At 40.3% G+C, this 19,394-nt stretch overlaps 1 protein-coding gene across 2 annotated transcripts in view; it reads left to right on the top strand.

Moving 5' to 3' along the window:
- LOC149282300 (diacylglycerol kinase eta-like) overlaps nucleotides 1-9,436 on the top strand; it is a 79,805-nt gene extending 70,369 nt beyond the window's left edge. The window contains exons 24-29 of one of the 2 annotated variants that reach the window (XM_089498345.1): nucleotides 701-818; nucleotides 1,390-1,476; nucleotides 1,587-1,706; nucleotides 2,466-2,574; nucleotides 6,604-6,734; nucleotides 9,362-9,436. In XM_089498345.1, coding sequence (XP_089354471.1) covers nucleotides 701-818; nucleotides 1,390-1,476; nucleotides 1,587-1,706; nucleotides 2,466-2,574; nucleotides 6,604-6,734; nucleotides 9,362-9,436 — 640 coding nt within the window. Of the gene's footprint in view, nucleotides 1-700; nucleotides 819-1,389; nucleotides 1,477-1,586; nucleotides 1,721-2,465; nucleotides 2,575-6,603; nucleotides 6,735-9,361 lie in introns of both variants that reach the window. The other variant, XM_089498343.1, reaches the window with a different exon arrangement.
- The last annotated feature ends 9,958 nt before the right edge of the window (nucleotides 9,437-19,394 follow it).

Here is a 19,394-nt window from a genome sequence, read left to right as displayed (position 1 = left end):
TCTTGGACAGTCTGACACAATTTGGTACAAAATGAATGACCTTGATGTGTTAATCACAATATCACTTTACATGGCTTTGAGTGGATTAAATGATCCTGTATGACGCAGTGGATGTATGGGATAAAGCACTAAAAAAATGTTGTATCCAGATGTTCAGAGCATTGAGAAATCACAATAAAGGTTCTGTTGTGCTGGTACCTGGTGCCAATACATTTACCATGGGATATGCTGGTGGGGTTCCTTTCAGGAAATGGGTACTTAATAAGCTTCTAAATACACAAATAAGATTGGATACTTCATACTATGTCAATTTACCTTTGGATGATTATATATGATAAGCATTGTTAGCAGATATGTAATTATGGTGTTACAGAGGTATATTTGTTGTACGAGATTAATGCATATCCTACAATGTACTAGATTTATTGTAAACGAATTTCTTTTGTGTAGGTTATCCACAAAAATGTCTCTACAAATAGACCGCTTATCCCATTTTTCTACTTACTTGCTGCATATCGCATTAGCTTGGCAACAGAGTAAAGCAATGTGTAATGATTAGTAGTCAAAGCCTGAACCAAGTACTGTGCTGAATATCTAAATTTGGTTGTGGATTAGCAAACACATTTATCATAGAGGTTAGGGATTAAACTGGGATTTATAACACTGCAGCTACAAGGGTGTTCCTTCTCTCATTCTGTAGGATAAGGGAAGCAGCTAAATGTCACAAGGCTATAGAGCAAGAGCTGGCTCATGCAGTGAATGGCAGCTTTGTTGTACTTAATGAAGCATTCTCAAACAAAACCAGCAACTCATTAGAGGTGAGCATATTTGATAGTTTTGTAAATGAACTATACCTGCATAAATTGTCCTGTTTGTTCAGAGTTTAGATTATTTGTACTGACACTCGTACAGACGATTGTTGAAATCATTGCTGAGGTTCAGACCATATCACCTATTAGTAAATTAGATGTTTAGTTTTCAGCACATCTACAGGTGAGGGCCACTAATACAGCTGATTGAATGAGCTTGACACTATATGGTGCTAGATCCAAACAGTTAATACCTGCTAAACAAGCTTGCATATATACCATGTAATACTTACAACAGCAATAGCTCTTACTAAATATACCACAGTTATTTCACTGTAATATCACATATTGTCAGGATAAATGCAGCCCAATGACAAGCTATGAAATAAAACTGGGATCCGTGTTTCCCCAAACGTTCAACACTTCTAATCTGCACTAAGACTGTTTGCTGTTTTCTCAATGGAGAGTTCAGAATAATCATTGCATGTTAAAAGGTATAGACAGTCAAACATTGGGCGTTAGGAGTATTATTTTAACAGTTCTCTGATGAATTAACATTCTTCTAACTTTCCTCTTGCAGTTTTTGAGCAGAAATACAGCTGTTGATGTGGCCATTAGTGTCAAAGCACTGTACACAGAAACAAAGGCATTCATGGGAAGCAAGCAGGTTGGAATATGAATCCTTCATTGAACAATATGCTAAATTGTTTGTTGTTAAATAGTTTTTTTGGTTGAGCTCTTTTTTTCTTTACATCTGTGCTCACTAATTGTCTCTAGCAATGGGATTCCCCTCAGGAGGAAGAAGGTCTCCTTTGCTCACTCAATGCAGTGAGTCAGGACTTGCAGAAATTGGCAGATATCCATTGGATAGCCCACATTATCAAGCCTTCAGACGAGGTGAGATTTCAAGGGTAATGTCATTATAAAAAAACAAGTAAAACATGACATAATGCGGAACCAGCAAATGAATCTGTCCACGCAATTTTAAATGAAAACATTATGACACATATTGTCAAGAAAATATTTTATTTTTGTTTTGTCAAGATTACATCAGCTGCCCATTGCATCTGGTTCATATCTGCCACATCAATAAAGTCTTGAATGTATTTGTTGAACTCTCCCTAACCTTAGCTCCTCCATGACCTTCATGTCATCTTCTTGCTCTTTCACATTTTCTTTATATCAGTTGCATTCATCAATAAAATATTTCACTTCTTCAAATTATATTTAAATATATGTGATATTTTTAATGGCCCACGCAATTCAAGTTAAATTAGGTTTTACGGTATCAGCAAATTTTTATCTATAAAAGGGACATTTTTCTCAATAGCAGAACAGTCTAGCAGCAGGGTCCTCCCTATTATTGAAATAACCTGAATTGTTTACATTGTATCTTTTAAGAATTGATGTGAAAAGTACTATAGGTGCGTCCAAAGAACTTCAGCACTCTGAAACATTAGCATGAAAACCACACCACTTGGGTCTTATAGTGAATAGACTTCCACTTGGATCCATTTCTAGATTAATTGTCGTAATCAGAAGGACAGCAAGTTTCATTTATATCGCATATATAACACAATATCTTTTTCTCTGTTACTATATTGGAAAGTGCAGAAAGTTTTTCATTAAATACTAATGAAATTTACCTAAACTTAGGAGAGCAGTGGAGGGGGCAGCAAAGGAAGCTTTAAACTCCGAATTATCTCAAAACCAAGAAAGGAAAAAGAAAAGTGTCAGAAGCAGAAATCCAACAGCTTTTTAACTGGTATGTATCATTACAAATCCTCTGTTTAACAGGAAATTAGTGTTAAACAACAGTTCTGTTATTAGCTCTCACTAGCTTGATACATGGAGGTTTCTATGTTCTGTGTATTCTTTTCTGGCATACGGCATTATGCTTCCCTAAAAATTTTAGTAGTCCTTGAAAATGCCATATTATTTGTTGGTACGGTTTTAGGAGTTTTGGCAACACTTTACTTTTATATGTTTCAAACAACACATTTGGAAAGATTTTTGTTTGCATTTATATTGATGACAGTTTTACATTTTAAATTTAATTAATTGACAGATTCCTTTTTAAGTAGGTGAGTCATATAGCAAATAACCAATATATTGGGCAAATAGCATCCAGGGTCTCTCTGGATTTGAAGTTCTATTACTTCCATTATAGTGAATAGAGGTAGCAACTAATTACAAACCCACAGACAATTAATCCTCAATTTGTGTTTTTTTTTGTAATGCATAAACCCAGCAATGCTGCAGTCAAATTGATGTACGTCGAGTATAGCATCATACAAGCACTCATACAAGCACAAAAATGCAAGTTGGACATTTTGCAAACTTGTCTCCAATTTTCATTCACTCCCATTAGTAAATAGACCCATCTGTGTAGTGCTGCTACAAAATAATATTGTTTATTAGCTTATATTCTTCATTTCATGCAAATTACACAAAAAAGCAAAAAGATCCTTCTGAAAAAATATGGACCAATAAGTATGACTAATAAGGGTAAACTGTCAATACTCATGTCAATCTTTTTGTAAGACATTGGTTAAACCTTTATATATATATCTTCATACGAGCCATTTAAAAAATCATGCTAGCTGATTTTCATTTAGCAGAGTCATGCTGGGTTGACAACATTGTTCCTCTTTTACAAACAGCCCCAGCTCCTTTTTAGGGAAATCATGTCAGGAGTTGGATATTAAGTACATTATTGCCTTTTCTTGCAACCCATACAAATATTTATGTATGCCTCTTAGCATTTAGTGGACCAAGTGGCATTGTTTTAGTGTTCATTTGTTTTAGAAAATCATACCCGAGTACCATCCAATACTAAAAACTATAAATATGGGCACTGGTGTGCCACACACATGGATATTTGCACACAATTATCTCAGCTGTGTTACAGAATAGTGTGCGCCTGGGTGCTCATAGCATCCTGTGACTAAACAGATTGCCCTAATAGAAGTCTCAGTTGTGCATGTTTTTCATCAATAGGTTGGTTAATCTCGCTTCTAACTGGCCCATTTTTGTTATGGAGGTCCCTCTATTTGGTATAGCCTTTGTAGCACTCTTTCCCCACACCTCTTGGCCTTCAGAGGTAGAGTGCAGCAAAGTGGCTCAGAACAGAGGATTTGCATAAATGCAAAACTGCACCCTTTAGGTAATATTTTAAAGCTAATGAGACAATAGCTAGAAAAAAATGTGAAAACAAATTGCTTTGCAAGGGAACACTGAATAATAGGCACTGGTAAACATAAATTGAATAAAGGAATTTGGATATGCATAGGATACGTACACACACGTACACACACAGACGCACAATTACACATCCATGCATCCATGCTCACACACACGCGTACACATCCATGCTCACACACACAATTACACATTCATGCTCACACACAATTATACATCCATGCTAACACACACAGTTACACATCCATGCTAACACACACACAAGATTACACATCCATGCTCACACTTACACACAATTATACATCCATGCTCACATTAAACCAAACAACCCCTGCTTACCGCTCCTGCAGCTTGCTATCTGGGCTACACTGGGCGGGCAGCCTCGGTTTCACTTTGGGGTCACCTGGCTTAAAGTGACACTGATATTTTCCGGTCTCCCCGTGCCAGTTCAAGATAGTTTTGAATGGGCTCTTCTGACCTGGAACGGTACAGTCCAGGTCTGAAGGGCCCTTTCTAAACTATTTTAAATTGTGTCAGATATTTTATGATAGAAAACATGTATTCCATATATTCTGTACTTTACATGAACACAAAATGGAGTCAGATCCATTTTATTTTACTTAATCATGTAGTGATGATTTCTTTTTGTCCTTGTTCCCTCTATAATAGAGAACAAAGGAGTATTCATGTATAATGATGTTTCAGTATGTATGATACAATTAATGTTATCTTCCATGAGAAAGTTAAGGAGTAGACGCTGCATATCTTTAGAAATGTAACTTGGAATGGGGGATACATGGTAAGACTACCAAGGCCTGAGTTACTATCTAGGAGGTAACACCTGGCGATTAGGGTAACCAAGGATAAATTCCAAACACATATTTAATGGTTTTAAGTTAATTCTTAGACCAGAGCGTCTCTCACAGGTAAATTAAGAAATAACAACGGTGTAATTTTAATGGATAAAACCCACCGTTATGATTGGAGAATTCCAATCAAGAGGTGGAGGCTATGATAATAAGCTCTGTTTTTAAGCTTATGTCTTGGGAAAAAAAAAAAAAAAAAAAGAAAAAGGACGGACGGACTTATTCACCAAATTTACCCCAGAGAATTGGAATCTTAAGATTCTGGCACCATATTTCACTCTTGGAGTTACTTTGAGTTCTAACCTATATACAATTGGTATAAGGAGAGAGGAACAAGGGGTCGCAGGGGTCTCACTGGGCCCCCAAGAGGCATGGGCCCTGTTGCAGCTGCAACCGCTGTGACCCCTGTAGTTACGCCAGAGGAGTTATGACATCATACAACATCTTCACCTAAATTTAAAACTTTTCTAACTAAATGCTGCATTAGGCACATAATTCCTAGCATGTGCAGATCCCTTCTGATGTAAAACTTGGGGGCAAATCACCCTATTGTGAGGTCCCATGCAACCAGTTTATTTACACCATGTGATATCCATGGTGAGTATCGTTAAGAAGCAAAGGCTGCATATGACCCTCGGCAGAGAGGACAATGGTGCTGAGGTGAGTGGAGTTGCCCAACCAAAATGCACCACTGTTCCCAACTCTATTTAGTACCCAACACCCACCCAGAAATCATTATTAACCCCTTAAGGGCCAGGCAGTTTTTTTACCTTTGGTACTCTTTGGGACCGAGGCTGTTTTAACACTTTTGCGGTGCTCGTGTTTAGATGTAATTTTCTCAGGACAAGAAGGTCTTTCTTTAGATACCATTGCTTTGATCATATTATCTAATTTTCCATAAAAAAATATGATGAAAAATTGAAAAAAAAACAAATGTTTTGCTTTTTTCTGCACGTTATTGGGCAATAAGTACAGGTAGCGTTTTGCTATTTCAAAACCGTTTTTTCCAAATCTGGTATTTCTTCCCCCATGTGCTATTTCTGGTATCTTTGAAGCTGGCCAATGCAGTTTACCCCATCAAACCATATATTTTTGAAAACTAGACACATCAAGTTATTTCAAATGCTGATCCGTCAATGGACGTTAAGGGGTTAAATCACGAAAAATGTTAATCCCGCTCATACTTTTTGTCAGGAACACTTAATTGTAGTGTGGCACAAAAACAGCCACTGATAGGTTGTTGACACATAAACTGAAAATTCGTCTTCATTTTTATGTGATTAAACCTCCATAGAAGAGAATACAATGACATAACTTAGCTTAACATATTAAAGAGTGCAATAATAAATAATAAACACATTTTTTTAAGTGGAACAGCACCTTTAAGGGACAGTAATGCTTATATTTTGGGTGATCAAGATAAGAAAGTATGTCTTTTAGTGTTTAACTTCAATAGGCCACCCATTTACTGTCCATACTATGCATGATTAAATTCCCTCACTGTATAAACTTTTTAACTTTTTTGCTGAAAATCTGTTCCACTTACCTATCACCCTTTTAGTGAAGTAGAGCTTAATTTATATTTGAGTTAAACATCAATGTCAGTCTGTTATACATAATAAACACAAATAATTACATGTTACTGTTGCATTGTGGGCATACTGTAGACTATTCCATGCCTCCACTGTCCTCTCCATTTTGTATTTGTTTTTCTCTCTCTCTGCCAGTGGATAAGTGGGGCACCGAGGAGGTGGCTGCATGGCTGGACGTTTTGGGTATGGGGGAATACAAGGACATTTTTATTCGTCATGATATCCAGGGCTCAGAACTGGTATTATTGGAAAGGAGAGACCTCAAGGTAGCTTAAAAAGGGTTACATCACACCTCGTCTCTTGTCTAATCTCTTTCTCATTAACTCATAATCATCATATATTTCATAGTGTCATATCTTAAATTCATTCCTGCAGCAGTGAAGTTCACCCCCTCAACTTTTTGTATTCCATATTTTTCTCAATATTAGCAAGAAATACATGTAAGGATCAGGCGGAATCTCAAGACACAATATATTTAATTGTAAATAGTCTTTAATGTAATGTGGTCATTATTTCATGCCATGATGTGATCCATCAGTCTAGCGCTATATTATTTAAATGTCTAATTGTTTTATTTTCTTCTTAAAGACCAGCTTGTATACTAACATTCCTTTATATTCGCTAACATATTTTCATTGTATTACACATACAGTTGTGCTCAAAAGTTTGCATACCCTTGCAGAAATTGTGAAATGTTGGCATTGATTTTGAAAATATGACTGATCATGCAGTTCTTTTTAAGGCTAGTGATCTATGAAGCCATTTATTGTCATATAGTTGTTTGGCTCCTTTTTAATCATAATAATAACATATATATATCACCCAAATGGCTTTGATCAAAGGTTTACATACTCTTGAAAGTTTGGCTTTGTTGACACACACAGATCAAAATGGCAATTAAAGCTTAATTTCCCACACATGTGGCTTTTTTAACCCCTTCGTGACAAAGGCTGATTCTACTTTTTGTACCCTTCGTGACAATGGCCGTTTTAACATTTCTGCGCTGCTCGTGTTTAGCTGTAATTTTCTTCTTTCCCGTTTACTGAACCCACACACATTAGATATTGTTTTTTTCAGGACAAGAAGGGCTTTCTTTAGATGACATTGTTTTGATTGTATCATATTATTTACTATTAAAAAAAGTATAAAATATGGTGAAAAATTTAGAAAAAAATTTTAGTTGAAAAATCTTTTACTCATCTATAAAAGGTAATAAAAAAAAACCTGCTAAATAGATTCTACTATTTGTCCTGAGTTTAGAAATACCCAATGTTTGTATGTTTTTTTGCTTTTTTCTGCATGTTATGGAGCAATAAGTACAGGTAGCGTTTTGCTATTTCAAAGCCATTTTTTCCAAATCTGGTAATTCTTCCCCCCATGTGCCATTTCGGGTATCTTTGAAGCCGGCCAATGCAATTTACCCCATCAAGTCATATATTTTTGAAAACTAGACAGCCCAGGGTATTCCAAATGCTCCATTGACTTGCATGGTTGAATGCAGTACCTATATTCAACCTGCAAGTGGAGCCAGAGTTCTCTAGAGGGTCAGGAGACCGTCTAGCGAACTTTTTAGACTTTATTGTTTTTCTTTATTGAATTTTCCCGGACCGCCGCCATCTTGCAGATGGCGAAGATCACCAGCAGCTGCGGCTGTGACACGGTCACAGTCCATCCCCAGGTAAGTGTTTGGTGTCGCTGGATGCCTCCTGATCGAGGCATTCCAGCCACACCATTTAAGTTTAGGAGGCGATCAACGATTTTAAAACGGCCGTCCGCCGCCATACAAAGTATGGCGGATGTTGACGCCCCGGGGAGGGGCCAGAGATGGCCCCTTTGTGCCGATAATGGCGTTGCTGAATGCCTCGAGGTCGAGGCATTACAGCAACGCCGTTTCGGTGCAGAAAGCGAAAATAGATCGCTTTCTGCACCCGTTTCTGACGTGCCGGTCCTGGCACGTCATTTGTCGTTATCGACATGAATTTCCGTGACGTGCCCGGACCGGCAATTGTCATCAAGGGGTTAAACTGCAATTAGTGTCTGTGTATAAATAGTCAATAAATGTGTTAGTGGTCACATGGATGCACTAAGCAGGCTAGATACTGAGCCATGAGAATCAGAAAACAACTGTCAAAAGACCTGCATAACAAGGTAGTGGAACTTTATAAAGATGGAAAAGGATCTGGCACACAGGGAATCTTGTGAAAATTGATGGCAATTCGACCCTCCAGTGGTTACAGCAGAAAAAGGTAACACTTCTGGAGTGGCCCTCACAGTTTCCTGACCTTAATATCATCAAGCCACTCTGGAGAGATCTCAAATTTGCGGTTCATGCAAGAGGCATTTTGCCTTGACGAATGGGCAGCTATACCCCCTCCAAGAACTTGGGGCCTCATAGGCAACTATTACAAAAAATGTCACGTTTTCATTGATGCCAAAGGGGGCAATACACAGTATTAAGAATTAAGTGTATGTAGACAGGAGTCATTTCATTGTTTTCCTTTGTTGCCATGTTTTGTTTTATGATTGTGCCTTTCTGTTATGACCTACAGTTGTATGTAAAAGAAATGTGTTTTGCCTGCTCACTCATGTTTTCTTTAAAAATTGTACTTTTATCACCAAGTCTCCAAGGGTATGCAAACCTCTGATCACAACTGTATAACCAAGAGGGTTATTAATGGATAAATTAACCATGCAACACCCTAATAAACAAAATAGTACAATGTCTGGTATGAAGAGCAAAAAGTACTGTTTGGGGCTGTTAGGTCATTTGGGATTCATATCATGTAAATATCTTGTAATTTATCCATCGTCACTAATACGTCATCAGCCTCTGATAACTGTCTGACCTCTTTAAATATATATCTTAAATTAACAATATTTTGCTGTTTTCTAGGACCTGGGAATTGCCAAAGTGGGTCATATGAAGAGAATTCTACAGGGTATTAAAGACATAAGTAGTCCTATGTAGTGGGAAATAGGAATGGACTAGTGTATCCGTGAAGAGATATTTTGTGCAATGTTGTGCCTAGCTACTTGTTAATTTACAGCTGAAATTACCTGAAACAAACCACTCACAGAGTTTCCAGAATCCTACCAAAGGCTGTTTGTTAACCGAAAATACTTGTCTAACTTAACTATTTCATTTCATCACATATACAGTAATGTTGTAATTCAGTTCAACAGTTAGGACTGTATTTGCAGCTAGTAATCAATTTTTAGAGGCTACTTCTGACCGACCAAAATTGCGCTTCAACTTTCAGTGGTTATCAGAAAAGTATGCTTTGATATATAACTTGATTTCCACAGCAGCTTCTATGTTGGATACCAGCTATAACCTTTTGTGCCATGGCTCAGCTTTCCATTATCCCAATTAACAAAAGACTCAGTATTTATCATACTGCCAGAGGTGGCATTATCTGTTTTTTGGGAAAGTGGACTGGTCCAAGCAATGCTGCATGTAACAAAGAAAATGAGTGATAAACAAATGCAAAGTTTACTTATTCTAAATGTAAAATATAAATGTGAAGCTGTGATTTGTTGTATGTGGGCATAGAATTGTAGGCTCCTAAGATGTCTTAGTGAATGTAGTTCTTTGAAACAATATTTATTGGTGGAGTAGTCATATCGGAATTTCTTGTGAACAGTTGATGTGTTCTGTTTCTTTACAACTACATATATACTTCTTTCATTTATTGCAAAACTCAGTTTCAAGAGATTTCAAAATTGTAAACATTTCACCACATTATTTTGCGCCCAATGGACCGATTTATATGGAATTACATTAAAGACAAAATGAGCAGAGGAAAATTTTTTCATGAATGCTGAGCCTGAAAGATGATTTATAGGTATCAAGAGTTGCTTAGAAATGTATATGTCCATATGAATAATTGGGTTTTTTTAAGACATTTGTTTCACATATCTTATGCATATCCAACCCTACTCTTACATGTGAAACTATACTACCTGATAATGAAACTTGTAGTGTTTATTAAATGTGCAAACATGCCAGTTTTACACTCTCTTGGAGGGGGCCATTGAGTCACCTTACAGAAAAAGAATCACAAGGTTGACAACATTGGAGCTGCAATAGCAGCACCTCTATTGATTCTACAGCTCCCTGGGCTGTAGAATCAATAGAGTATCAGAAGACTCAAACAACTGCCTCAGTGCCAGCAAAAAAAAATAAATAAAAAAAAATAAAAAAAGGTACACAGTATACAGTTCAATATAAATATATGTAATTTGTTTTTATACAGCAGTTGACGGTAAACAATAGGAACTCCCCTATGCCTCATAGCCAGAGTTACACACAAACTAAGCTACATACCAGCACAAATATCACCAAAGCAGAAATGGCTGCTGCAGGGTTAGGAATGTGGAGTGAACCATTTTACATGTTTTAAAGTGAATAGCAGATAATTTGATGAGTTGACAGCTATGCATAACCTTGAGAAAAATAATAGGCATGTATATAGAGAAAAAAACAGTTTAAACATGTAATATTTACTTCAACAAAATGTGTTGTCTTGTTTCATGAAGTTATTTTACAGATGTAGATATCAGATTTGCTTAATTATAAAAACAAGATTTTTTCAGAAAGATAATCTGAAAAAAACAGCCTCTCGTATCTCAATGTCTCCCACATCCTCTGTGGACCGCTTCCATGTATCCTTTCCCGCAGCTCAGCATTTTCTCTTGCCTCTTCTTGTTCTTCTTTCTTTATCCTCTTCTCCATGAACCATGTCTCCTAGAGCACTAGTACAAAAAGGCACACCTTCTCTCCCTGTGGCCAATATAATTGTGTAGAGAGATTTGCGGTAAAAAAGAAAGGAGCAGAAATGCCTTTCTTTCATCTGGAATTCTTCTGCAATATTCTGGCCTTTAATAGTACTTTCGCAAAAGGACAAAGCGATAGCACGCACTCCTGAGATAGCCTCTCCCCCATTCCTTCAAGTGAGGCATTGATAGGGAGTGTGAAAGCAGTGTAAGCAAAAAAAAAAAGTGGCTTTGATTTTTTTCCCCCAATAGGGCCATCTTATATTTAAGCCTTTTGCTGTTTTCTTTCATTAAGATCCAAAGTTGGGTGTCATTTTAAAAATCAGTGTCTTCTTATAATGTCATAAAATCTGGGATACATAATTAGGCAAACATCCAATACATGGCACTGAGCCCCACTTCTCTGGCTCACTAGGTAAAAACAAAATGTCTTCACCATGAATTTAATTTCCCTGACTCCAAGCAGCAGTGGCCCCAAAAACCTTTAGGAAGGATCTGAAAATAAAGAGTTAGCTCCTCCTCCTCCTCCTACAGGCTTTAAAGTCTACACAATACCAGGAAGTAAAAAGCCAACAGCAAAAAATATTTTATTAAGGAAGGGAATCTGAAATTTACGAAGGGAAGTTTGGTTTTCCCCATCCTCCAAGCAGGGCAGCCAACCGTAGGTCCACTTTTCCTGACATCTATATTACTGTTGATAACTCCACTATCCATCCAATAGACCAGGTTCGCTGCCTTGGTGTCACCCTCGACTCTGCTCTCTCCTTCATCCCTCACATCCAGTCCCTCACCAAATCCTGCCGCCTCCACCTGAAAAACATCTCCCGAATGCGCCCTTTCCTCACACAAGATACCACTGTCACGGAGCTGGCTAGTCCGACCGACTACCTCCGCTGTCTTGTGCTCCCTTAGCCTGGGACAACACACTTTCCCCGGTTCCCCAGTCACTCGCCGAGACTCAGTGTAGGGTAAAACCAAACGAAGACTGATTTATTTTGGACACACAGAGCTGGATATATCCAGCAAACACACATTAACATAAAACAAGATATTGGGACACAAACCGCCCCCTTAATCTGCCTCTCAGAGACAACAGGGGCAGTAACGGGATTAACAATACAATAGGGGGGAGACTGATTTATATAACATTAAACATCAAAGAATGGTGGTCACTCCCTGGTGGCAGATCCTGGCTGTCTGCTGGAGATAATCCCCTCAGCCAGTGATGAGATGATACTGCTGGGGGTAGCCACAGAAGTCTCTACAAACCCAGGGCCCATAGTCAATAGGGAGGAGGCTGGCAGTCAGGCCTCTCCAGTGGCCCCAGTGATGGAGGCTTCCGTCACAATTCTTCCCCCTCCGAATTGGACTGACACAGGATGAGACCCCAAACGGGTTGACTCCGTAGTCAGTCAGTTTATTTGGCCCATCAATGCCCTCCCAAAATTGTTGCTCCTGCTGCTGCTGGGAAGATGGGCCGGCTGCGCCATCTCCCGGGTACCGCTGGGGAGGGATGCCGCCTGCATCCCCTCCCTGGTGCTCCTGCTGCCGTTGAGGAGGGAGTTCAGGTTGATCCGGTCCCGGAATTAGGTTCTGCCGCTGGGGAGATGGACCGGCTGTTCCACCTCCCTGCTTCTGCTGGGGGGGCAGGTCGGCCGCTGTATCTCCCTGAATTCCTGCAGCTTTGGTAGGTGCTGGGCAGAGGCCAGCGATGCTCTGCCCTGTTGCCAGCACTTCAGCTGGGGTTAGGGCATCTTGTGGGTCGGCCTGCCGCTGGGGAGGGAGGGCCGCTTCCTCCGCTCCCGGACATGTGAGCTGCCGCTGGGGAGAAGGGCCGGCTGCCGTATCTCCCTGGATCCCTGTAGTGATTGCAGGTGTGGGGCAGAAGCCAGCAGCGCTCTGCCCTGTTGCCAGCTCTTCAGCTGGGACTAAGAGATCTGGGCAGACTGCCCAGCATTCTGAGGACCCAGGTGTGGAGACTGCAGTGTTATCCACCCCTCTTGGGTTAACATCCTCAGACAATAAATCAAATAAATCCCCAGTCTCTGGTTGTGGTGTAAAGTCGCACAGCTCCAGTATTGGATCTGGATTAGCTGCCCAGCATCCCTGTGACTCAGGGGTGGAGACCGCAGTCCCATCCACCCCGCCTGGGTCAACATCCTCAGCTGACCACTCAATCACATCCACAAAATCCACACAATCCCTGGACACCGGGGCATTCTGTTGAACGCGTTCGAACAGTTTTTTTATACGCCTTCTCCAGTTCTCACTCCTGTGTAATTAAAAAGTCTAAATCACCTTTAAGTTCTAGTGCATCTGGGAGGTCCCACTCCCTGAAATCCCAGATGTCCTCAATCCGCCACTCCGCTGTGCTGCCGAAGTCTGGATCCTCCTGAAGACTATCCCATAATAATCCCAGGCCACCGAAGTCATAGCCCTCTGGAGAACAATCTTTCGCAGTTCCCCAATATGCTTGCTCTGTATACCACTGCAGAGCCCTATAGTGATCTTCCAGCTCTACCTCCTGTTGCACCAGCTTGTCCAATTCGGATACCCATTGCTCCTGGGGTTGCTGTCCCAGGAATGACATCCGTAGTTCCCGCTGGTCTCTAATCTTTTGTTCGGAGCTTGGAAGACACTGACCCCGGCGTATAACAGCCCTCTGCCATACTGACCGTCGAACCACTTGCCTCAGGTTCTGGTATTGTTCTGTAGGCAGGGCAGTGGTGTAGCAGGAGAGGATGACCCGCAGCAGCCCCTGGAATTCTGATACCACATCCATGTCCTCGTCAAGGCGACCGAAGTCTGCCGTCCTGTCGGTTAATCCCGGTAGAAAGTAAGTGTCCCTCGGACTAAGAAGCAATCCCACCGCTTGCCACCAATGTCACGGAGCTGGCTAGTCCGACCGACTACCTCCGCTGTCTTGTGCTCCCTTAGCCTGGGACAACACACTTTCCCCGGTTCCCCAGTCACTCGCCGAGACTCAGTGTAGGGTAAAACCAAACGAAGACTGATTTATTTTGGACACACAGAGCTGGATATATCCAGCAAACACACATTAACATAAAACAAGATATTGGGACACAAACCGCCCCCTTAATCTGCCTCTCAGAGACAACAGGGGCAGTAACGGGATTAACAATACAATAGGGGGGAGACTGATTTATATAACATTAAACATGAAAGAATGGTGGTCACTCCCTGGTGGCAGATCCTGGCTGTCTGCTGGAGATAATCCCCTCAGCCAGTGATGAGATGATACTGCTGGGGGTAGCCACAGAAGTCTCTACAAACCCAGGGCCCATAGTCAATAGGGAGGAGGCTGGCAGTCCGGCTTCTCCAGTGGCCCCAGTGATGGAGGCTTCCGTCACAACCACCAAGTCACTAATCCACTCCCTTGTGATATCCCACCTCGATTATTGCAACTCCCTACTAACCGGTCTCCCCCTCTCCCGCCTTTCACCGCTTCAATCTATCCTCAACACTGCAGCTAGATTAATCTTTCTCTGCCGCCGCTCCACTATGCCAATCACTTCACTGGCTCCCCATACCCTTCAGAATAAAATTTAAACTTCTAACCCTGACCTATAGAGCCCTCAACAACTCAGCACCCACTTACATCTCTACCCTCCTATCCAAATACATCCCTACCCGCCCTCTTCGTTCCTATCACGACCTGCTGCTTTCTTCTACTGTTGTTTCCTCTTCCCACTCCATTTCACCCGTGCCGCTCCCCTCCTGCGGAATCCCCTTCCCCGTTCAGTCAGACTTTCTGCCTCGTACGCGACAGGGAAGCGTACAACATTGCTTTACAGTACTCCCAACCATCATCCTAATCACAGCCATCGGAAGAAATGGCTTCAACACATCAGAAGCAGATCAACTCATCCTCACCCAAGCTGTCCTCTCCTATTGTCTCACTCCCCTCAACCACCGACTAGATTGTAAGCTCGCAAGAGCAGGGCCCTCTTCTCCTTTGCACCAGTTTGTTATTGTATGTGTTTATAAATTGTTCTAATGAATGTAACAGCTCTGCGGAATCGGCCGGCGCTTTATGAATAATGTAATGTAATACATAACCATTAACTGCAAGACCTTAAGTCTAAAGCAGCATCCTCATAGGCCATGATGTTTAGCCTGTAGGGAACATATAGAGATATGGGCACGTTGCGGCCTTGCAGATTTGTTCTGGAGAGGCCAATGACTTTTTCAGCCCACAATGTAGCTATGGCTCTTGTGGAATGGACGGTAAATGAGAAAAGAGGAGGAACACCTTCAACTACATGAAAGGTTGATTGTTTCCTTAATCCATCTGGAAATAGAAGTCTTTGAAGCTTTGAGACCCTTTAAAAGGTCCATGAAAGAGGATTAAGAGGTTATCCGATGTACGGGACCTGGCAGATTTGTCCAAATAAATGAAAAGACTAAGTCTTAAGTCTAAAGGAATCAGACAGAAGGGGGGAAAAACAATATCCTGCAGGATATTAACAGAAAACCCGACATTGGGTATAAAATCTGGCAAGTTCTCAGGACAACCTTATCTTGATAAAAAATAAGGTATGGTGCTTTGCATGACAAAGTTCTCCTACTCCCTTAGCTGAAGTGATGACAATCAAAAATGAGATCTTCTGGGTAAGCAATTTGTGAGAGCAAACACCTAGAAGTTCAAAAAGGAGGACTGCATCATTTTTCTTACACCAGATTAAGGTCCCAAGGAGCTAAAGTGTTATGAAAAACTGGAGATGTATTACTAAACGCCTTGAGGAAATGCTTAACTAAAGGTTCCAGAAATTGAATGGATGACAGACATTTGCACCTTGATGGTAGTTGGTTTGAGACCATCTTGAAAACCTTTCTGTAAAAACTCCAAAACATGAGGAACCAAAGCAGAGTTAGAGCACCATTTAACGAATGATTACCAACCCCTATTATAGTCAGTCTTTGGAAAATGCCTTAGTGCATAAAGAAGTCCTGTTCGCTAGCAATGCTGAAATCTTAAGTGTCTGGAGATTTCAGAGAGGTTTCTGCATGTTCTAGAATGCCCAACTGGGGAAGAATTCAGAATTTTCCTTAAAATAAGAGGAGGTCAGTGAACCAGGCTCTCCTGGGCCAAAACGGAATGATCATTAGGACCTTTGTATTGTCTTCCCTGATCTTCTGCATAACGGGAATCATTAGAATGGGTGGGAAGGCATAGGCCAGATCCCAGGAAGAGGTTTTCACCAGCCAATCGTCTAAGTAAAAGCCAATGTAAATGCACCTGGATCAAAGCACTGCTGCCAAAACAACAATGACCTTGGTGTAGACTCTTGAAGCCGAGGAAAGGACAAATGGCAAAGCCCGAAACTGAAGTGGAAAATAAACTGACCTCTTTGGACTAAAAACCTCAAAAACGGTCTGATGGAGCATAAGAACATGAGAGTAGGCGTCTTGTAGATCTGGAGATCCCCTGAAGTCTCTTCTTTAACAAATTAGCTACAGCTGAGAGAGATTCCATCCTGAAATTCTCTACTTACCACCCTGTTTTCAGAAGGTAAATCAAGATTAGGATGAAAGGTTACTTGGCTTTTGGACGAAAAACATTCTGGAATAAGTGCTCAACTTCTACCAGTGCAGGCTCTATAACCCTTTATACCATATAGCCTCAGAACTTTGGATATGAGTGTAGACTGGTAGATGACATACCTTTTTCTGAAATGAATAAAACAGTTTTTTGGAAGGCAGCAAAAACCTTTTGCAATTAGGCAACTGACCCATCTGTCTTTTGTAAGGATGGACCACTGGTGTTGATCTTCTTCCTACTGAAATCTGGGAGTCAGAATTTTAAATCGGCTGGTTTTCCAATTAACTTCCCAAAGTTTCTACTGATCGAGGGCTGGGAGTGTCTAGCTTTAAATGGACAGGCAAACGTATTTTTTGTATCTGTAATAGGAACACAAAAGAAAACTAAAATTCCATTTCTTTTCCTGAAGCAAGATCTTCTTCCCGTTTGCTAATCTTTCATTTAATTGAAAATCTAGATGAGAATCTGACCTCTTCCTATTATGGAATGGAGCATAAACTAGGTTTAGAAGCTGAATTTATAATGTCCCATCAGGCAACTGTAGAAAGTCCCATGGATCTGGCAGCCAGACAAGTAGCTTTTAGTAAAGCATTACAGATAAAACCCCCAAGTCTAAAATTCTCTGGAAGTTTGAAAATCAGATCTCTAGGTGTCTGTACAGGATAAGATTCTTCTGATTGCTTTTTAGATACGTGGAGCCCTAGAAACTATAGCAGCTGTGGTTAAGGTTAAGGTTGTGGCCCTCACGCAAGAAAAGTTCTACTAAGAGCAATGTTACTACTAAAATGTTACTTCATCACAATCAAAAGGAAAAATAGATTTAAGCCATTTTGAAATATGCTTTTTTATCTGCACTTTTTTATTGAGTCTGCATAGGCTCTTTAAGTACCAGATGCAAGGGAAAAGATTTGGGTTTTTGTGTGCAATAAAATAGCTGCCCTGAACAGGTGTACCATGATAACCCTTAACAGCTTTAACTGCCTTAATTAACTTGGAAGTATACGCCGTGATAATATGGCCAAAACATCCGTAATTTCTCCCGCCTCAGATGATGATTTAGCCTCTGTAATTTAAAAAAATAAATCATCAGAATCTTGACAGACTCAGAAATTCCGATTCTACAACAGCTTTGAAGGCAGAGTAAGATTTTTTTTTCCTATAGCCATCTGCTATAGGTTGTCCACAAGCGGCATAAATTAAATGTTTCTCCTTTGAAGAAACTTTCTCTTTGCGTTCACGTAAAGAGTCAGGAGAATCATTACAGGCCGACATCTTGCAAATAACCAGAAATACAATAAACCATAATTAGCGTATATAAAACAAACAAAAGGGCACAATAAAAGTACCTGTACCAAACCACAATGGGGAAGAGCAATTAGACCAACCAGAGATAGAATGTTCTACCGCAAAAGTGTTTCTATGACATCACCACGAGTCAGAGATCACAATCATGGCTGACAAATGCAACCCCTCAGGCACCCATGTTAGATAGTGCCGTCTAGGAGGCTGCATGCTGAAATCCCTATTGAACTGCAGAGATCATCTCTGGGTACCTGCCCTACTGCGGAGCAGGTCCTATGGGCCTCTGAACTAACCAACTTGGGTAATAGGCGAAAACAACAAAACACTATCTGCCTAGGAAAGGAAAATAACATTAGTGTACATATAGCCTGTAGGAGAGGAAAGTGGAGGAACAATGTTTTAACTATTTTCAGATTGTCTCCTGGCCAAGAGGTTTCAGGATAAAGCCCTGCAGATGCGTGATGTTTAGTGGATGGAGTTATATACTTTCATGGTGCAGTATCACTACACCAGGGTGTCAAGGCATTTTTTTTGTTTTGTTATGCATGCCATACACAGGCAAGTAATAAAAAGGTATTTAGTTTTGTGCATTGTATTACTTGTGCAACATGTTGCACCATTCTCTTTATTATGAGTCAACTGTGGGTGAAGAAATAATCCACAGTGCATCCAGATATTGTTGAGAACTACATTTCTAACCATCCTCAACAAACTCTCAAATAGGAGGTTCTTAGCGCAAAAGGAGTGGCTATACAGTAAAAGCCAAGGCAACAAAAAGAAAACTACATATTTTGTGAGAATGATTAATATAATGGTATTTGGCAGTCAATGCATTTCCAGCATCCATGTACAAGTATTTTGCACATCCCCACATTGCATGGTGGCGACATCTTGACTGTGCAGGAACTATGTTTTGTGCTTACAGCTGTATCTTAAGCTACTTGGAAAATAAAAGGATATGACACATTATCTGCAGTCTTCCCTTGAACCACTACTTTATTGCAGCCAGAGAGGGGGGGGGGGAAGTAGCATCCCCACACAACCTAATCCAAGGGGAACAAACTCAAAATTTACAAAAGATCATCATTACCTTTATATGAAGGCTTACCATTTATATAATACATTAGTTTACCAAATAACACTTAAAAACGTGTTTGCCTAAATGAGCCTAGAGCATTGTATTCTATTAATTCACTGATTTAACACAGGAAAAGCAAGTTTTCCCTCCTCTTAACCATATTAGCCACACAGAACACTTTTAATGAGCTGCAACTAACCCAGAAGT

Source organism: Sceloporus occidentalis, unplaced genomic scaffold (genome assembly GCF_023333645.1).
Source record: "Sceloporus occidentalis isolate IW3139 unplaced genomic scaffold, rSceOcc1.0.p SCAF_119, whole genome shotgun sequence".
Taxonomy (NCBI): Eukaryota; Metazoa; Chordata; class Lepidosauria; order Squamata; family Phrynosomatidae; genus Sceloporus; species Sceloporus occidentalis.
This window is presented reverse-complemented; position numbering and strand designations above follow the sequence as displayed.